Source organism: Rhincodon typus, chromosome 20, assembly GCF_021869965.1.
Source record: "Rhincodon typus isolate 14 chromosome 20, sRhiTyp1.1, whole genome shotgun sequence".
In the NCBI taxonomy this organism is placed as follows: domain Eukaryota; kingdom Metazoa; phylum Chordata; class Chondrichthyes; order Orectolobiformes; family Rhincodontidae; genus Rhincodon; species Rhincodon typus.
The window spans coordinates 35,715,707-35,729,391 of record NC_063351.1 but is presented as its reverse complement, the minus strand read 5'-3'; the positions used below and the strand labels follow the sequence as shown (position 1 = coordinate 35,729,391).

Here is a 13,685-nt window from a genome sequence, read left to right as displayed (position 1 = left end):
GTAACTATCTTCCATATCTCCATAAATTTCCTTCTCCCTCTAATCTCTGTACTTCTTCATTTCTGGATTGTTGAGCATCCTAATTTTAATCACTCACGTTAGACGTCATATCTTCAGCTACCAAGACCCTAAATTTTGGATTTCATACCTTAAGCCTCTCCTCTCCAGCTGTCTATTCTCCTTTAAGCTATTCTTTAAAATCTAACTCATTGGGACATGTTTGGTCGACTGTCCTAATAGCTCCTTATGAAATGCAGTGTCAAATTTTCTTTAGTAATATTGCAGTGGGACATTCTGGTTTGTTATAGGAGTTAAATAATGCTAGTTGTTATTGTTTAACTCAGTTACGTCTTCTTTCAATTCCAGGTGGACCCTTTGGCTCTATAGGAGTGGACTATGAATTTGAAAAACTTCTTTGTAAAATTTTTGGGGAGGATTTCATTGAACAATTTAAAATCAAACGTCCAGCGGCTTGGGTAGATTTAATGATTGCATTTGAGTCACGTAAAAGGGCTGCTGCTCCTGGTAGAATCAATCCACTCAACATCAATTTGCCATTTTCATTCATCGATTACTATAAAAAATTCAGAGGTCACAGTGTGGAGCATGCCCTTAGGAAAAGCAGGTATGTAGACAGACATGTTTAAATTTGTACAGCACAGGTTCACTGGTAAATATAAGCATTTGAGCCTTCCTGAGTATTCCCAATCAAGGATATGAGACAGGGAGATAAGATGATAAATGCAAGTTAATGGATATGTGATGGTTATCCCAAAGCTCATGATGCTGTACGTCCTGAGTTCTGAAATTAGTTTCCTGCTGTCTAGTTTAACTGCCCTCTTGGATTTGTTGGGCATGGAAAATTGGGGGAGGTTGAGGAGATCACGAGTTGTTTACTTTTTTTTCATTCATGAAATGTGGGTGGCGCTAGCTCGGCCTCTCTAAAAGGCTGGATTTTTCTGAACTGTTGATAATGTAGGCAAGAATCCAGCTGTTTGGACAAAAGTGGAAATCTGCTCACCTTTTTCCTCCTCGTCCTCTAGCACTTTCGGTTGAGATATTTGGCAAAAAGGATTTTTATAAGTCTGCCTAATTGTGTGTCTTAAACTTTCAGACAATTTTACAGGGCAACTGCAGGTAAACCAGATCAAACCAAGCCCTTCTTTATGATGTCAAAAATCACACAACACCAGGTTATAGTCCAACAGGTTTATTTGAAATCACAAACTTTTGGAGCACAACCTCTTTGTCAAGTGCAGTGAGAGGAGAGCACACTAAACACAGAATTATAGGCAGAGAGAGGAAGGGCAGAGAGATCAAAAGATCATACAACCGGTGTGAGTGGAGTGAACAAACCTAAAATGGCTGACTGAGTGCCTCCTGTGGAATCTTTATTCATTCTTATATTCCTGTATTGTAGAAATTGCAAAAGCAGGATATGGAGAACTCTGTTAGAAAGGAGATGCAAATTTCAGTTGATTAGGATGCAAATTCAAGAATCTGTTTCAAGCCACTGCCCCAAGATAATTAAAGGTTTCATTAGAATCTGCCTAACTTTCCAAACTTCAAACAGGCAGAGTGATAGGAATATACAAAAGGTGACATCTCAGGTCAGACACTGAATTTTAGGTGTGAGGCCTTGTTCAGAATCTGTCTCAGAGTTTTAACCTAGAATCCGGCTGGTTTTATTCCAAAAGCAGGAATTTATAAAATGCCACACTGACTGACTGTGACTACACATGGTGTGTTTCTTGAACAATTTAGAATGTATCTGAAAATGAGCAAACATCTTGGATGAAATGATTCACCCCATAGGTCACCCACACACAACACAACACCATCCATGCTCTCAAGACCAATCGCAACATTGTCATCAAACCAGCAGACAAAGGAGGAGCCATCGTCATACAGAATGGAATGGACTACTGCAAAGAAGTATACCGACAACTGTACAACCAGGAACACTACACAAAACTACCTGCTGATCCGACCAAAGAACACACCCATCAACTCAGACTGATCAAGATCCAGTCCTTCAGATGTACTTCCTGCACACAGGACTTCTACCGCCTTCTGAAGATACTCTAAGCCAGCACACATGGACGTCCCATTGTATCAGGCAATGGAACCCTGTGTGAAAACTTCTCTGGCTATGTCGAGGGCATCTTGAAACCCATTGTACAGGGAACCCCCAGCTTCTGTAATGACACTACAGTTTTTTTTCCGCAGAAACTCAGCACCCGTGGACCGTTTGAACCAAGAATATTCCTCATCACAATGGATGTTTTGGCATTCTACACCAGCATCCCGCACAGTGATGGCATCGCTGCAACTCAGTACCAACAACTGCCAATTGCCAGATGCTATCCTACAACTCACCCCTTTCATCCTCGACCACAATGTCTTCAGCTTTGACAACCACTTCTTCATCCAGACACACAGAACAGCCATGGGGACCAAATTTGCTCCCCAGTATGCCAATATTTTCAAGTACAAGTTTGAGCAAGACTTCTTTGCTGCACAAGACCTCTGACCAATGCTACACACCAAATACATTGATGACATTTTCTTCCTTTGGACTCATGGTGAGGAATCACTGAAACAACTACATAGTGATATCATCAATTTTCATCCCACCACAAGACTTACCATGGACTACTCTTCAGAATCAATTTTATTTTTGGACACATGCATCTCCATCAAGGACAGACACCTCAGTACCTCATTCTACTGTAAGCTCATGGATAACCTCACGATGCTGCACTTCTCTATCTTCCACCCTAAACATATCAAAAAAGCCATCCCCTTATGGACAAGCCCTGCCCATACACAGGATCAGCTCAGATGAAGATGAACACGACGGACACCTGAACGTTTTGAAGGGCATAAGAACAGGATCCGATGCTCAACTCATCGATTGCCAGTTCTGACATGCCACAGTGAAAAACCGCACTGACCTCCTCAGAAAACAGACACAGGTTGTGACCGATAGAGTAGCCTTTGTCATCCAGTTCTTCCTCGGAACAGCCTTTAAAATGTCATCGATGATAATGAACATCTCGCCAAGATTTTCCTCACACCTCCACTTCTTGTCTTCAAACAACCACCAAACCTTAAACAGACCATTGTTTGCAGCAAACTACCCAGCGTTCAGAACAACATTGACCATAACACTATACAACTCTGTTATAGCAACTTTTGCAAGGCCTATCAGGTCTTCGACATGAATGCAACCATCACACGTGGGAACACCACTCACCACATACACGGTAGATACTTATGTGACTCAGCCAATGTTGTCTATCTCTAATGCCACATGCAAGGATGCCCTGAGGCATAGTATATTGGCGTGACCATGCAGATGCTGTGACAATGGATGAATGGACACTGCGCAACAATTGCCAAATAGGAATGTTCGCTCCCAGTCTGGGAACACTTCAGTAGTCAAGGACATTTAGCCTCCAATCTTCGGGTAAGCGTCCTCCAAGGCAGACTTTAAGATACACAACAATGCCGAATTGCCGAGCAGAGACTGATAGCCAAGTTCTACCCATGAAGACAGTGTGAACTGTGATCTTGGGTTCATGTTGCGGTACAGGTGACCCCACCACACTGGTTGTATCTGTAAAATCTTCCTTAGTGTCCTGTTTTGATAGCATCACCTTGATAAATTGTTTTGATCTCTCTGCCTTAATTAGTTTGTACAGTTTTGGATTACTTAATGCGCACTCTCTCACACACACACAAGCACACATAGAAGATAGGAGCAGGAAGAGGCCATTCCGCCCTTTGAGCTTGCTCCGCCATTCATCACAGTCATGCCTGATCGTCTAACTCAGTAGCCTAATCCTGCTTTCACCCCATAACCTTTGATCCCATTCACCCAAGTGCTATATCTCGCCGCCCCTTGAATACATTTTGGCATCAACTGCTTCCTGTGGGAGTGAATTCCACAGGCTCACCACTCTTTGGGTGAAGAAATGTCTCTTCATGTCCCCCCTAAATGGCCTTCCCTGAATCCTCCGACTGTGACCCCTGGTTCTGGACTCACTCACCATTGGGAACATTTCCCCTGCATCTACCCTGTCTAGTCCTGTTAGAATTTTATAAGTCTCTGTGATATCCCCCCTCATTCATCTGAACTCCAGCAAAAACAATCATAACCTAGTCAATTTCTCCTCATATGTCAGTCCCGCCATCCCTGGAATCAGCCTGGTAAACCTTCACTGCACTCCGTTGAGACCAAGAGCATCCTTCCTCACTAGAGGACTCCAAAACTGCACACAATATTCTAGATGTGGTCTCACCTAGGCCCTGTTTAACTGCAAAAACACATCCCTGCTCTTGTACTCGAAACCTCTCGCAATTAAGGCCAACATACCATTTGCCTCCGTTACTGCTTGCTGCACCTGCATGCTTACCTTCAGTGACTGGTGCACAAGAACACATAGGTCCCGCTACACACGTACACACAGACTCTCTATCACACAAACACACACACACACACAGACCCTCTTTCTCACACTCTTTCACACACATACTCACACTCACATACACCCTGTCTCACACATTATACTTTCTGATACACATATATTCTCTCACAAAAACTGAAAGAACTGCAGCTGTTGTAAATAAGGAACAAAAACAAGTTTCTGAAAAAGCTCAGCAGGTCTGGCAGGATCTGTGAAGAAAATATCAGTTAACGTTTCGGGGCCAGTGACTGTTCCTCAGACCCTTCCTGAGGAAGTGTCACTGGAACTGAAACGTTAACTCTGATTTTTTTTCTTCACAGATCCTGCCAGACCTGCTGAGCTTTTCCAGAAACTTCTGTTTTTATACTCTCTCACACTCACTCACATTCCCTCTCAAGTGCTCACACACACACCCACACACACACACACACTCACGTATAAACCTGTGGGGTGAATCATTTCATCCAAGATGTTTGTTTATTTTCAGATACATTCTACTTTGTTCAAGAAACACACAACATATAGTCACAGTCAGTCAGTGTGGCAATTTATAAATTCCTGCTTTCGGAATAAAACCAGCCTGATTCCAGGTTAACTCTTGAGACAGATTCTGAACAAGGCCTCACACCTACAATTCAGTATCTGACCTGAGATGTCACCTTTTGTATATTCCTATCACTCTGCCTGTTTGAAGTTTGGAAAGTTAGGCAGACATTGATGAAACCTTTTAGGTTTCATTTTAGGTTTGTTCACTCCACTCACACCATTTGTATGATCCTTTGATCTCTCTGCCCCTGGATATATGTTTCTGGATATAAATTGTCCCATTGACAACACCCAGCATGGGTTCATGAAGGGTAGGTCATGTTTAACTAATTTGGTGGAATTCTTTGAGGACATTACTTGCACGGTGGACAATGGGGAACCTGTGGATGTGGTGTATCTGGATTTCCAGAAGGCATTTGACAAGGTGCCACACCAAAGGCTGCTACATAAGATAAAGTTGCACGGTATTACAGGTAATGTATTGGCATGGATAGAGGATTGGTTGACCAGTAGAAAGCAAAGAGTAGGGGTAAATGGGTGCTTTTCTGGTTGGCGGTCAGTGGCTAATGGTGTGCCTCAGGGATCAGTGTTGGGACCGCAATTGTTTACAATTTACATAGATGATTTGGAGTTGGGGACTAAGTGTGGTGTGTCAAAATTTGCAGATGAGGCTAAGGTGAGTGGTAGAGCAAAGTGTGCAGAAGACACTGAAAGTCTGCAGAGGGATATAGATAGTCTAAGTGAGTGGGCAAACGTCTGGCAGATGGAGTACAATGTTGATAAGTGTGAGGTCATCCATTTTGGTAGGAATAACAGGAAAATGGACTATGTTTTAAATGGTAAAAAATTGCAGCACGCTGCTGTGCAGAGGGACTTGGGTGTCCTTGTGTATGAATTGCTAAAAGTAGGATTGCAGGTGCAGCAGGTAATTAAAAAGGCAAATGGAATTTTGACTGCCATTGCTAGAGGGATGGAGTTTAAAAACAGGGAGCCTATGCTGCAGCTGTATAGGGTCCTGGTGAGGCCACACCTGGAGTGCTGTGTGCAGTTTTGGTCTCCTTACTTGAGATGAGATATACGAGCACTGGAGGGGGTGCAGAGGAGATTCACTCGGTTGATTCCAGGGTTGAGGGGTTTGGATTATGAGGAGAGACTGAGTAGACTGGGATTATAGTCATTGGAATTCAGAAGAATGAGGGGAGATCTTGTAGAAACATATAAGATTATGAAGGGAACAGATAAGGTGGAGGCAGGGAGGTTGTTTCCGCTAGCAGGTGAAACTAGGACTAGAGGGCATTGCCTCAAAATAAAAGGAAGCAGATGTAGGACTGAGGTCAGGACGAACTACTTCACCCAAAGGGTTGTGAATCTGTGGAATTCCCTGCTCAGTGAAGCGGTTGAAGCTACCTTGCTGAATGTTTTTAAGGCAAGGCTAGATAAATTTTTGAACAGTAAAGGAATTAAGGGTTATGGTGAGTGGGCGGGTAAGTGGAGCTGAGTCTCAAAAAGATCAGCCATGATCTTATTAAATGGCAGGGCAGGCTCAAGGGGCCGGATGGCCTACTCCTGCTCCTAGTTCTTATGTTCTTATGCCCTTCCTCTCTGTGCCTATAAAGACTGTGCCTGTGCGCTCTCTTCTCATTGTACCTGACGAAGGGGCTGTGCTCTGAAAGCTTGTGATTTCAAATAAACCTATTGGACTATAACCTGGTGTTGTCTGATTTTTGACTTTGTCCACTCCAGTCCAACATGGGCACCTCCATGTAATGGCTTCTTTCTGATTTCCACCTTCAATATAATTAGCCATCTATACTGGAAGTATGTTACAATTCAGATATTGGGGCCCAGAAAATGCTACCATTATAGATGGAGCACATTTATAAGAAAACTCCTATTTTCCCCTTTTGTTTTTAATTAGCAGCATGAACATTTAAATAAGGGTTTACGCCTTTTGGGAGTCATATGATCCCCACTTCAAGCAAATTCCCAATGTATCAAACAATTTTGCAATGAACGTCCAGTGTTCCTCTGAGGATTTGAAGGGCTACTCCTTGTGAAAATTCAAATCCATATTTTCAGATCAGGCAAACACCCAATACCTAAAATTCCTGACACTAATGGATCACAGCCTCTTATGAGTGAGAGACACAAATGTATCAATGAAGATTACGAAAAAGTCAATTTTTCCCATTTTCTGACAAAGTGGTAACAGGATATGATTTCCACCTGCCTTCTGATCCTGTTGTAGTCTTGATTTATTTTCTTTCTGAAAGCTATGCTTCCCATTAACAATTATTAGTATGCCAAATAGTGGCTGAATTCAGAGATTTTGATCCTTAGATTCTGCTTTGGTTCAAGACTCGCCTTATTTTTCCTGCAGTGTGAATTTTGTAAAGTGGTCGTCCCAAGGTATGCTAAGAATGAACCCAGATGCTATGAATGCTCTATTTAAACCCACTGTTGACAATATCATCCAACATCTACGTAAGTACAATTTGGGATGAAAAAGCAGAATTATTAGACATAATTTAGATTGACATGGTTAGTTTGCAGAAAAATTGATGTACGGTTTAAATAACTTAAATATTTCTAGAATTTAATAAAGTAACTTAAATCCTGTAATCCACTTTAATAACATGAAAATGCATCACAAGTATCAGAACCTGTGTTAACAAGTTGAATAAAGTAAAGAACTACAGATGCTGGAAATCTGAAACAAAAACAGAAATTGCTAGAGAAACTCACCTGGTCTGTCAACACCTATTCAGAGAATTAACATTTTGAGTCCAGTGAATGTTCTTCAGACAAGACCCTCTGTTTTCTGGGGCTTTTAGAAGTACCTCATTGTGAAACTGTTAGTGTTTGCGGCTCCTTCATCGCATTTCTTTTGGAGCCATGGAGATATATAGAGCAGAAACAGACCCTTTGGTCCAACTTGTCTATGCCGACCAGATATCCTAAATAAATCTAATCCCACTTGCCAGCATTTGACCTATATACCTCTAAACCGTTCCTATTCATATACTCATCCAGATGCTTTTTAACTGTTGTAATTGTACCAGCCTCCACCACTTGCTCTAGCAGTTGATTCCATGCCTGCAGTACCCTCTGGGTGAAAAAGTTGCCCCTTAGGTCCCTTTTAAATCTTTCCCCTCTCACCTTAAATCCGTGCCCTCTGGTTTTGGACTCCCCACCCCAGAGACAACTCCTTGACTATTTACTCTATCCATGGCCCCTCATGATTTATAAACCTCTATAAGGTCATCCCTCAGCTTTTGACACTCCAGGGAAAATAGCCCCAGTCTATTCAGCTTCTCTCTGTAGGTCAGATCCTCCAACCCTGGCAACATCCTTGTAAATCTTTTCTGAACCCCTTCAAGTTTCACAGCATCCTTCCTATAGCAGGCAGACCAGAATTGCATACCGTATTCCAAAAGTGGCCTAACCAATGTCCTGTACAGCCGCAACATGACCTCCCAACTCCTATACTCAATGCACTGACCAATAAAAGCAAGCATACCAAACGCCTTCTTCACTATCCTATCTACCTGCGACTCCACTTTCAAGGAAATATGAACCTGCACTCCAAGGTCTCTTTGTTCAGCAACAATCCCCAGGACTTTACCATTATGTGTATAAGTCCTGTCCTGATTTGCCTTTCCAGAATGCTGTACCTCACATTTATCTAAATTAAACTCCATCAGCCAATCCTCTGCCCATTGGCCCATCTGATCAAGATCCCCTTGTACCCTGAGGTAACCTTCTTCGCTGTCCACTAATCCTCCAATTTTGGTGTCATCTGCAAACTTATTAACCATACCTCCAACGTTCACATCCAATCATTTATATAAATGACAAAATGCAGTGGACCTAGCACCAATCCTTGTGGATCGCTGGTCACAGGCCTCCAGTCTGAAAATCAACCCTCCATCACTACCCTCTGTCTTCTACTTTCAAGCCAGTTTGTATCCAAATAGTTAGTTCTGTCTGTATTCCATGTGATCTAACCTTGCTAACGAGTTTACCATGAGGAATCTTGTCGAACACTTTAATGAAGTCAATATAGATCACGTCCGCCACTCTGCCTTCATCAATCCTCTTTGTTACTACTTCAAAAAGGCTCAATCAAGTTCATGAGACACGATTTCCCACACACAAAGCCATGTTGTCTATCCCTAATCAGTCCTTGCCTTTCCAAATACATGTAAATTCTGTCCCTCAGGATTCTCTCCAACAACTTGCCCACCACTGATGTCAGGCTCACCAGTCTACAGTTCCATGGCTTTTCCTTACCACCTTTCTTAAATAGTGGCACCACGTTAGCCAACCTCCATTTTTCCGGCATCTTGCCTGTGGTTATCGCTGGTACAAATATGTCAGCAAGGGGCCCAGCAATCCTTTCCCTAGTTTCCCACAGAGATCTAGAGTACACCTGATCAGGTCCTGGGGATTTATCCACCTTTGTGCATTTTTAGATGTACAGCACCGCTTCCTCTGTAATATGGACATTGTTCAAGAGGTCGCTATTTACTTCTCCACGTTCTCTATCTTCCAAATCCTCCTCCACAGTTAACACTGATGCAAAATACTCGTTTAGAATCTCCCCCATCTCCTGCATTTCTGCACATAGGTGCCCTTCTTTTTTGAGATCAATAATCAAAATGACTGTTATAAATGATATACCCCTTGATGGCTTTGTACTATTTCTGATGGTTTTGGACCTACAGAGACCAAAGAATAAAGCTGTGATGCCCTGGATTTCAATATGAGGAGTTGCAGTGGAAAAATGTTCGTGGTAGAAGTGTCTTGCCATTATGAAAGCATAGTATTGTGGACGCAAGAAAACTGAAATGGAGACTTTTTAATGAATGCAAATATTGGCTATCTGAAAAGAAATGCCAACGTTTGAAGTGGGAGACTCCCTCTAATACAGTCCATCTAAAATATTAGTTTGTTTTTCTCTTCCAAGTGTGGGTTATTTCAGCATATCCTGTTTGCAAATAGGAACAATAAGTGTTTTCAGTTCCAGATTCCAAAATATGGTATTGAATGAAACAATTATTAAGGTTTTTTTCCAGACTTCTAAAAATGAACTTTTTTAACCCGATGTTAATGGCTTGATTTTTTTCCCAATACAATTTGTGTGAACAATAGAAAACAACAAATCTGTGATAAACTAATCCCCACATTCTGTCCCTGAATAGAATAGAATAGCCTTTATTGTCACGTGCACTTGAATGAGTGCAGTGAAAAGTTTGTAATGTCACCTCTTGGTGCCATCTCAAGTACAGGGTACCTAGATACAGATACTTTAAGCATTGTCACAGAACTGTAGAAGAAGAAAATAAACTAACATGGGAATACAGAGTTTATAAGTCCAGAATGAAAATAATATGTCTTTGAAATACTCAAATTATAGCCCATTTCTACTGAGTCTGTGCTCCCTGGGCTTCAGAATGCGAGGCCTGTCTCCTGTCCCGGACTCGCCTCCAGGACTCGTACCCCTGGCTGGCCCGCACTCGCTCTGCTCCCCCTCTGAGCTCAGGCCATGAATTGGCTTCCAGCTTGGCCTACGCTCACTCGGCTCCCCACTCTGACAGTCAGCCGGCGCTCACTCTGCACCCCGTTCTGTGCACCAGCCTGCGACATGTCTCCCTTCATCTTGTCTCCATTAGTTTAAGAAGTTAAAAGTTGTGGAGGAAGAAAAACTGCTGCAAGGAAGACAAAAAAAAGGGAAAGGAACTGGTGAGCAGAGGAGCTCCAGCTGGAGCGTCCTCCTCTCCTGCCATCTCGAACAGTTGTTATGTCTGAAGCAGTTTCCTGATACAGTGCTACACACGGGTGACATGATTTTTAGTTAGCTGTAACAAAATCCAACTTCAATTCACAACTGAATGTAACATGGGGAGCATGAGTTGTCATTCTTGTCAGACAAAGTGCTTTAGAGACTTTAGTACAGAAATATTAAATACGTTGCCCAAAAACGTTCCCTCACAACCTCAACTGTAAAGGATCATGCATTTGTCTAGTCCCCTCATTCTGTAGCCTCACATGCATGAACATTTAAAAGAAGAATTCCTTCCTCAATGAACAATCTTTGACTTAATTGATCTCCAGATAATGACATCAACAAAGGCCAGACAGATCCTCATTGAATACATGGATAAAGCTAGTTAATCATACATATTATGTTCCTCATAACCTTCATGAACCCACCTCCCCCAGTCATCCCCATCTCAGAGATAAAGAGAATTTACGGATGCAGTTAGTTTAAAGCAATTTATATATTACGTTTACGCTTCAATCTAGGGTTAAACAGAAATATAAAGCTGTTCATTTTGCAAAATTAACATCATTGAAAGAAGAGCTAATGTTGAGAAGAACTCATTTGTGTTTATGAAGAGAATATTTCTGATGAACAGTATTTTTCTCCAGTTAATCTTTTCCAGAAACCCGAAGTTTCAGGTTTGAAGTTTTTGTTTTTGGTGGGTGGATTCGCTGAGTCACCTTTACTTCAACAGGCCATTCAATCAAATCTTGCCGACAAATGCCGTGTCATAATTCCTCACGATGTGGGACTTACCATTCTAAAAGGGGCAGTGCTGTTTGGACTGGACCCCACTATCATTAAAGTACGGCGTTCGCCACTGACCTACGGAGTTGGGGTATTGAATCGATTTGTGGATGGGAAGCACCCAACTGAAAAGCTTCTAGTTAAAGATGGCACTCGCTGGTGTACTGATGTGTTTGACAAGTTCATCACAGCTGACCAGTCTGTGGCTCTTGGAGAGACTGTCAAACGCAGTTACACTCCCGCAAAGCCATCACAAATGATTATTGTGATCAATATATACTGTTCTGAAAATGATAATGTTAACTTCATTACTGATACCAGTGTAAAGAAGTGTGGCACTCTTCGCCTTGATCTAACAGGAACTGATAGTCCATCACTGCCAGCACGAAGAGAGATTCAAACGTTAATGCAGTTTGGAGATACTGAGATAAAAGCAATGGCTATTGATATTGCTACTTCCAAATGTGTCAAAGCTGGCATTGATTTCCTGAATTACTAAGATGTCACCAGTCATCCAAAAAACCCCGTGCCCTAATTCATAATTATTGATTATGTCTAAAACTGGAAGTCAATTTATATTTCAGATTGGGAATTTACTGTAAGTGAAAAGAGAGTCTAGCAATACCAATCACTTCAGTGCACTACCAGAATGCCAAGAAATATTACCTTAAATGCCTGATGTATGCACATAGATGATTAAATATGTAAAGTCAGAATTTGCTCTTGTTTTAGGGAAAAAAGAGCAACAGCATAAAGGTGCTTGGAGAAATGCCACTATTTATTCACAGCCTGCTCGCTAATATTTAATTCCTTAATATTTATCATGCTGAAATGAAGTAGTGATGTGGTCATGCAGTAATTCAATCTTATATTTACTTTGTTGAGAATTAAAATGGTCAAAAATTGGAATGTTCAGAACTTTTCCTCTAAATAATTAAGCCAGTAATTATTTTTATTATTGTATATACAATATTTAAAGTATTGTACATACTTTTATTTCCAGTATTAAAAGTATAAATGTGAAATATTTGATTATGTTAAATTTATTGTAATAACACTGAGCTGGAAAGCAAATCCGTGCCTAATGACAGGTGTTAGATCTTGAACTGCAGACCTATGCTTCATGTATAACCACATGTATCTTTCAACATTAAAAGCTATTCCATTTACTGTGGTGTTTTATTCTTTGAATGATATTCTTTCTGACATTGGTTTTATTTTCTGAGTGCCTTTTTCTCTTGACTGGGGAAGAAATGATCACTTAATGTTTGTACAAATTGCTGAATTTCATGAACACAGCCAAATATCACTGCATCAATGGGAGCTTCAATTCTTGGCAGTTCTAGTGTAAACACAATGAAAGGAACATACTCTTGACGTGTCTGTTGATTTTATTTCTCCATCAAATAGTATTTGCTCTTTTGGGCAGTAATTGCCTTCCAGAACGTCAATTAAATGTCTGTTCTTCAGACATGAAACAAGAAATCAGTGTTGGTTTTAACTTTTCAACAGCAGCATCAAGGGATAGTAGTAATTCCTTTCAATTGTTAATGTTTCCTGTTATTTAGTAATAACTTACATGATCCCAGCTGTTACCATCTAACTATCTTTAATAATTTAAAGGTGTTACATGATCCCAGCTGTTACCATCTAACTATCTTTAATAATTTAAAGGTGTTGAGTATAGTGAGCCTTCTTTCTAAGAAGTTCAACAGCACCATCATGTGGAAAGTTTACTATACTGCAGAATTTTGTGAAAAAATAGAAAGCATCTGCCATTTTTTAAAGAACTCAAAAGGATATAATCAATACTGCCATCACATTCATTCAAAGTGTATGTTACAGACAGTTGTGTCATCTATTGAGCTCATATTGTTCAGTAAGATCAAATATTTGTGATTAGTGTATGTTCAAAGGTCTTAAATATTTAATGCCCAACAAGCATGAGGAGAAAGAAGGTTGTTGCAATTTTTTCCACAATATCTTCCAGAAGTTGATTCTTATCTCCTTTAGCACCTTTTTGTATTTTCTTTTTCATCCTATATTCCTTTGTATATGTATACCAATGATAATCTTCAAATGCAATTATGAGT

General features: G+C 40.9%; 1 protein-coding gene across 6 annotated transcripts in view; it reads left to right on the top strand.

Moving 5' to 3' along the window:
- The window catches only part of hspa12a (heat shock protein 12A), a 100,673-nt gene extending 87,912 nt beyond the window's left edge, over positions 1 to 12,761 (top strand). For all 6 annotated transcript variants that reach the window (XM_048609106.1, XM_048609105.1, XM_048609104.1 and 3 more), the window contains 3 exons: positions 367 to 625; positions 7,399 to 7,502; positions 11,454 to 12,761. In XM_048609106.1, the coding sequence (XP_048465063.1) occupies positions 367 to 625; positions 7,399 to 7,502; positions 11,454 to 12,091 (1,001 nt within the window). In that variant the 3' untranslated portion in view covers positions 12,092 to 12,761. The remainder of the gene's footprint in view (positions 1 to 366; positions 626 to 7,398; positions 7,503 to 11,453) is intronic.
- Positions 12,762 to 13,685: the final 924 nt, after the last annotated feature.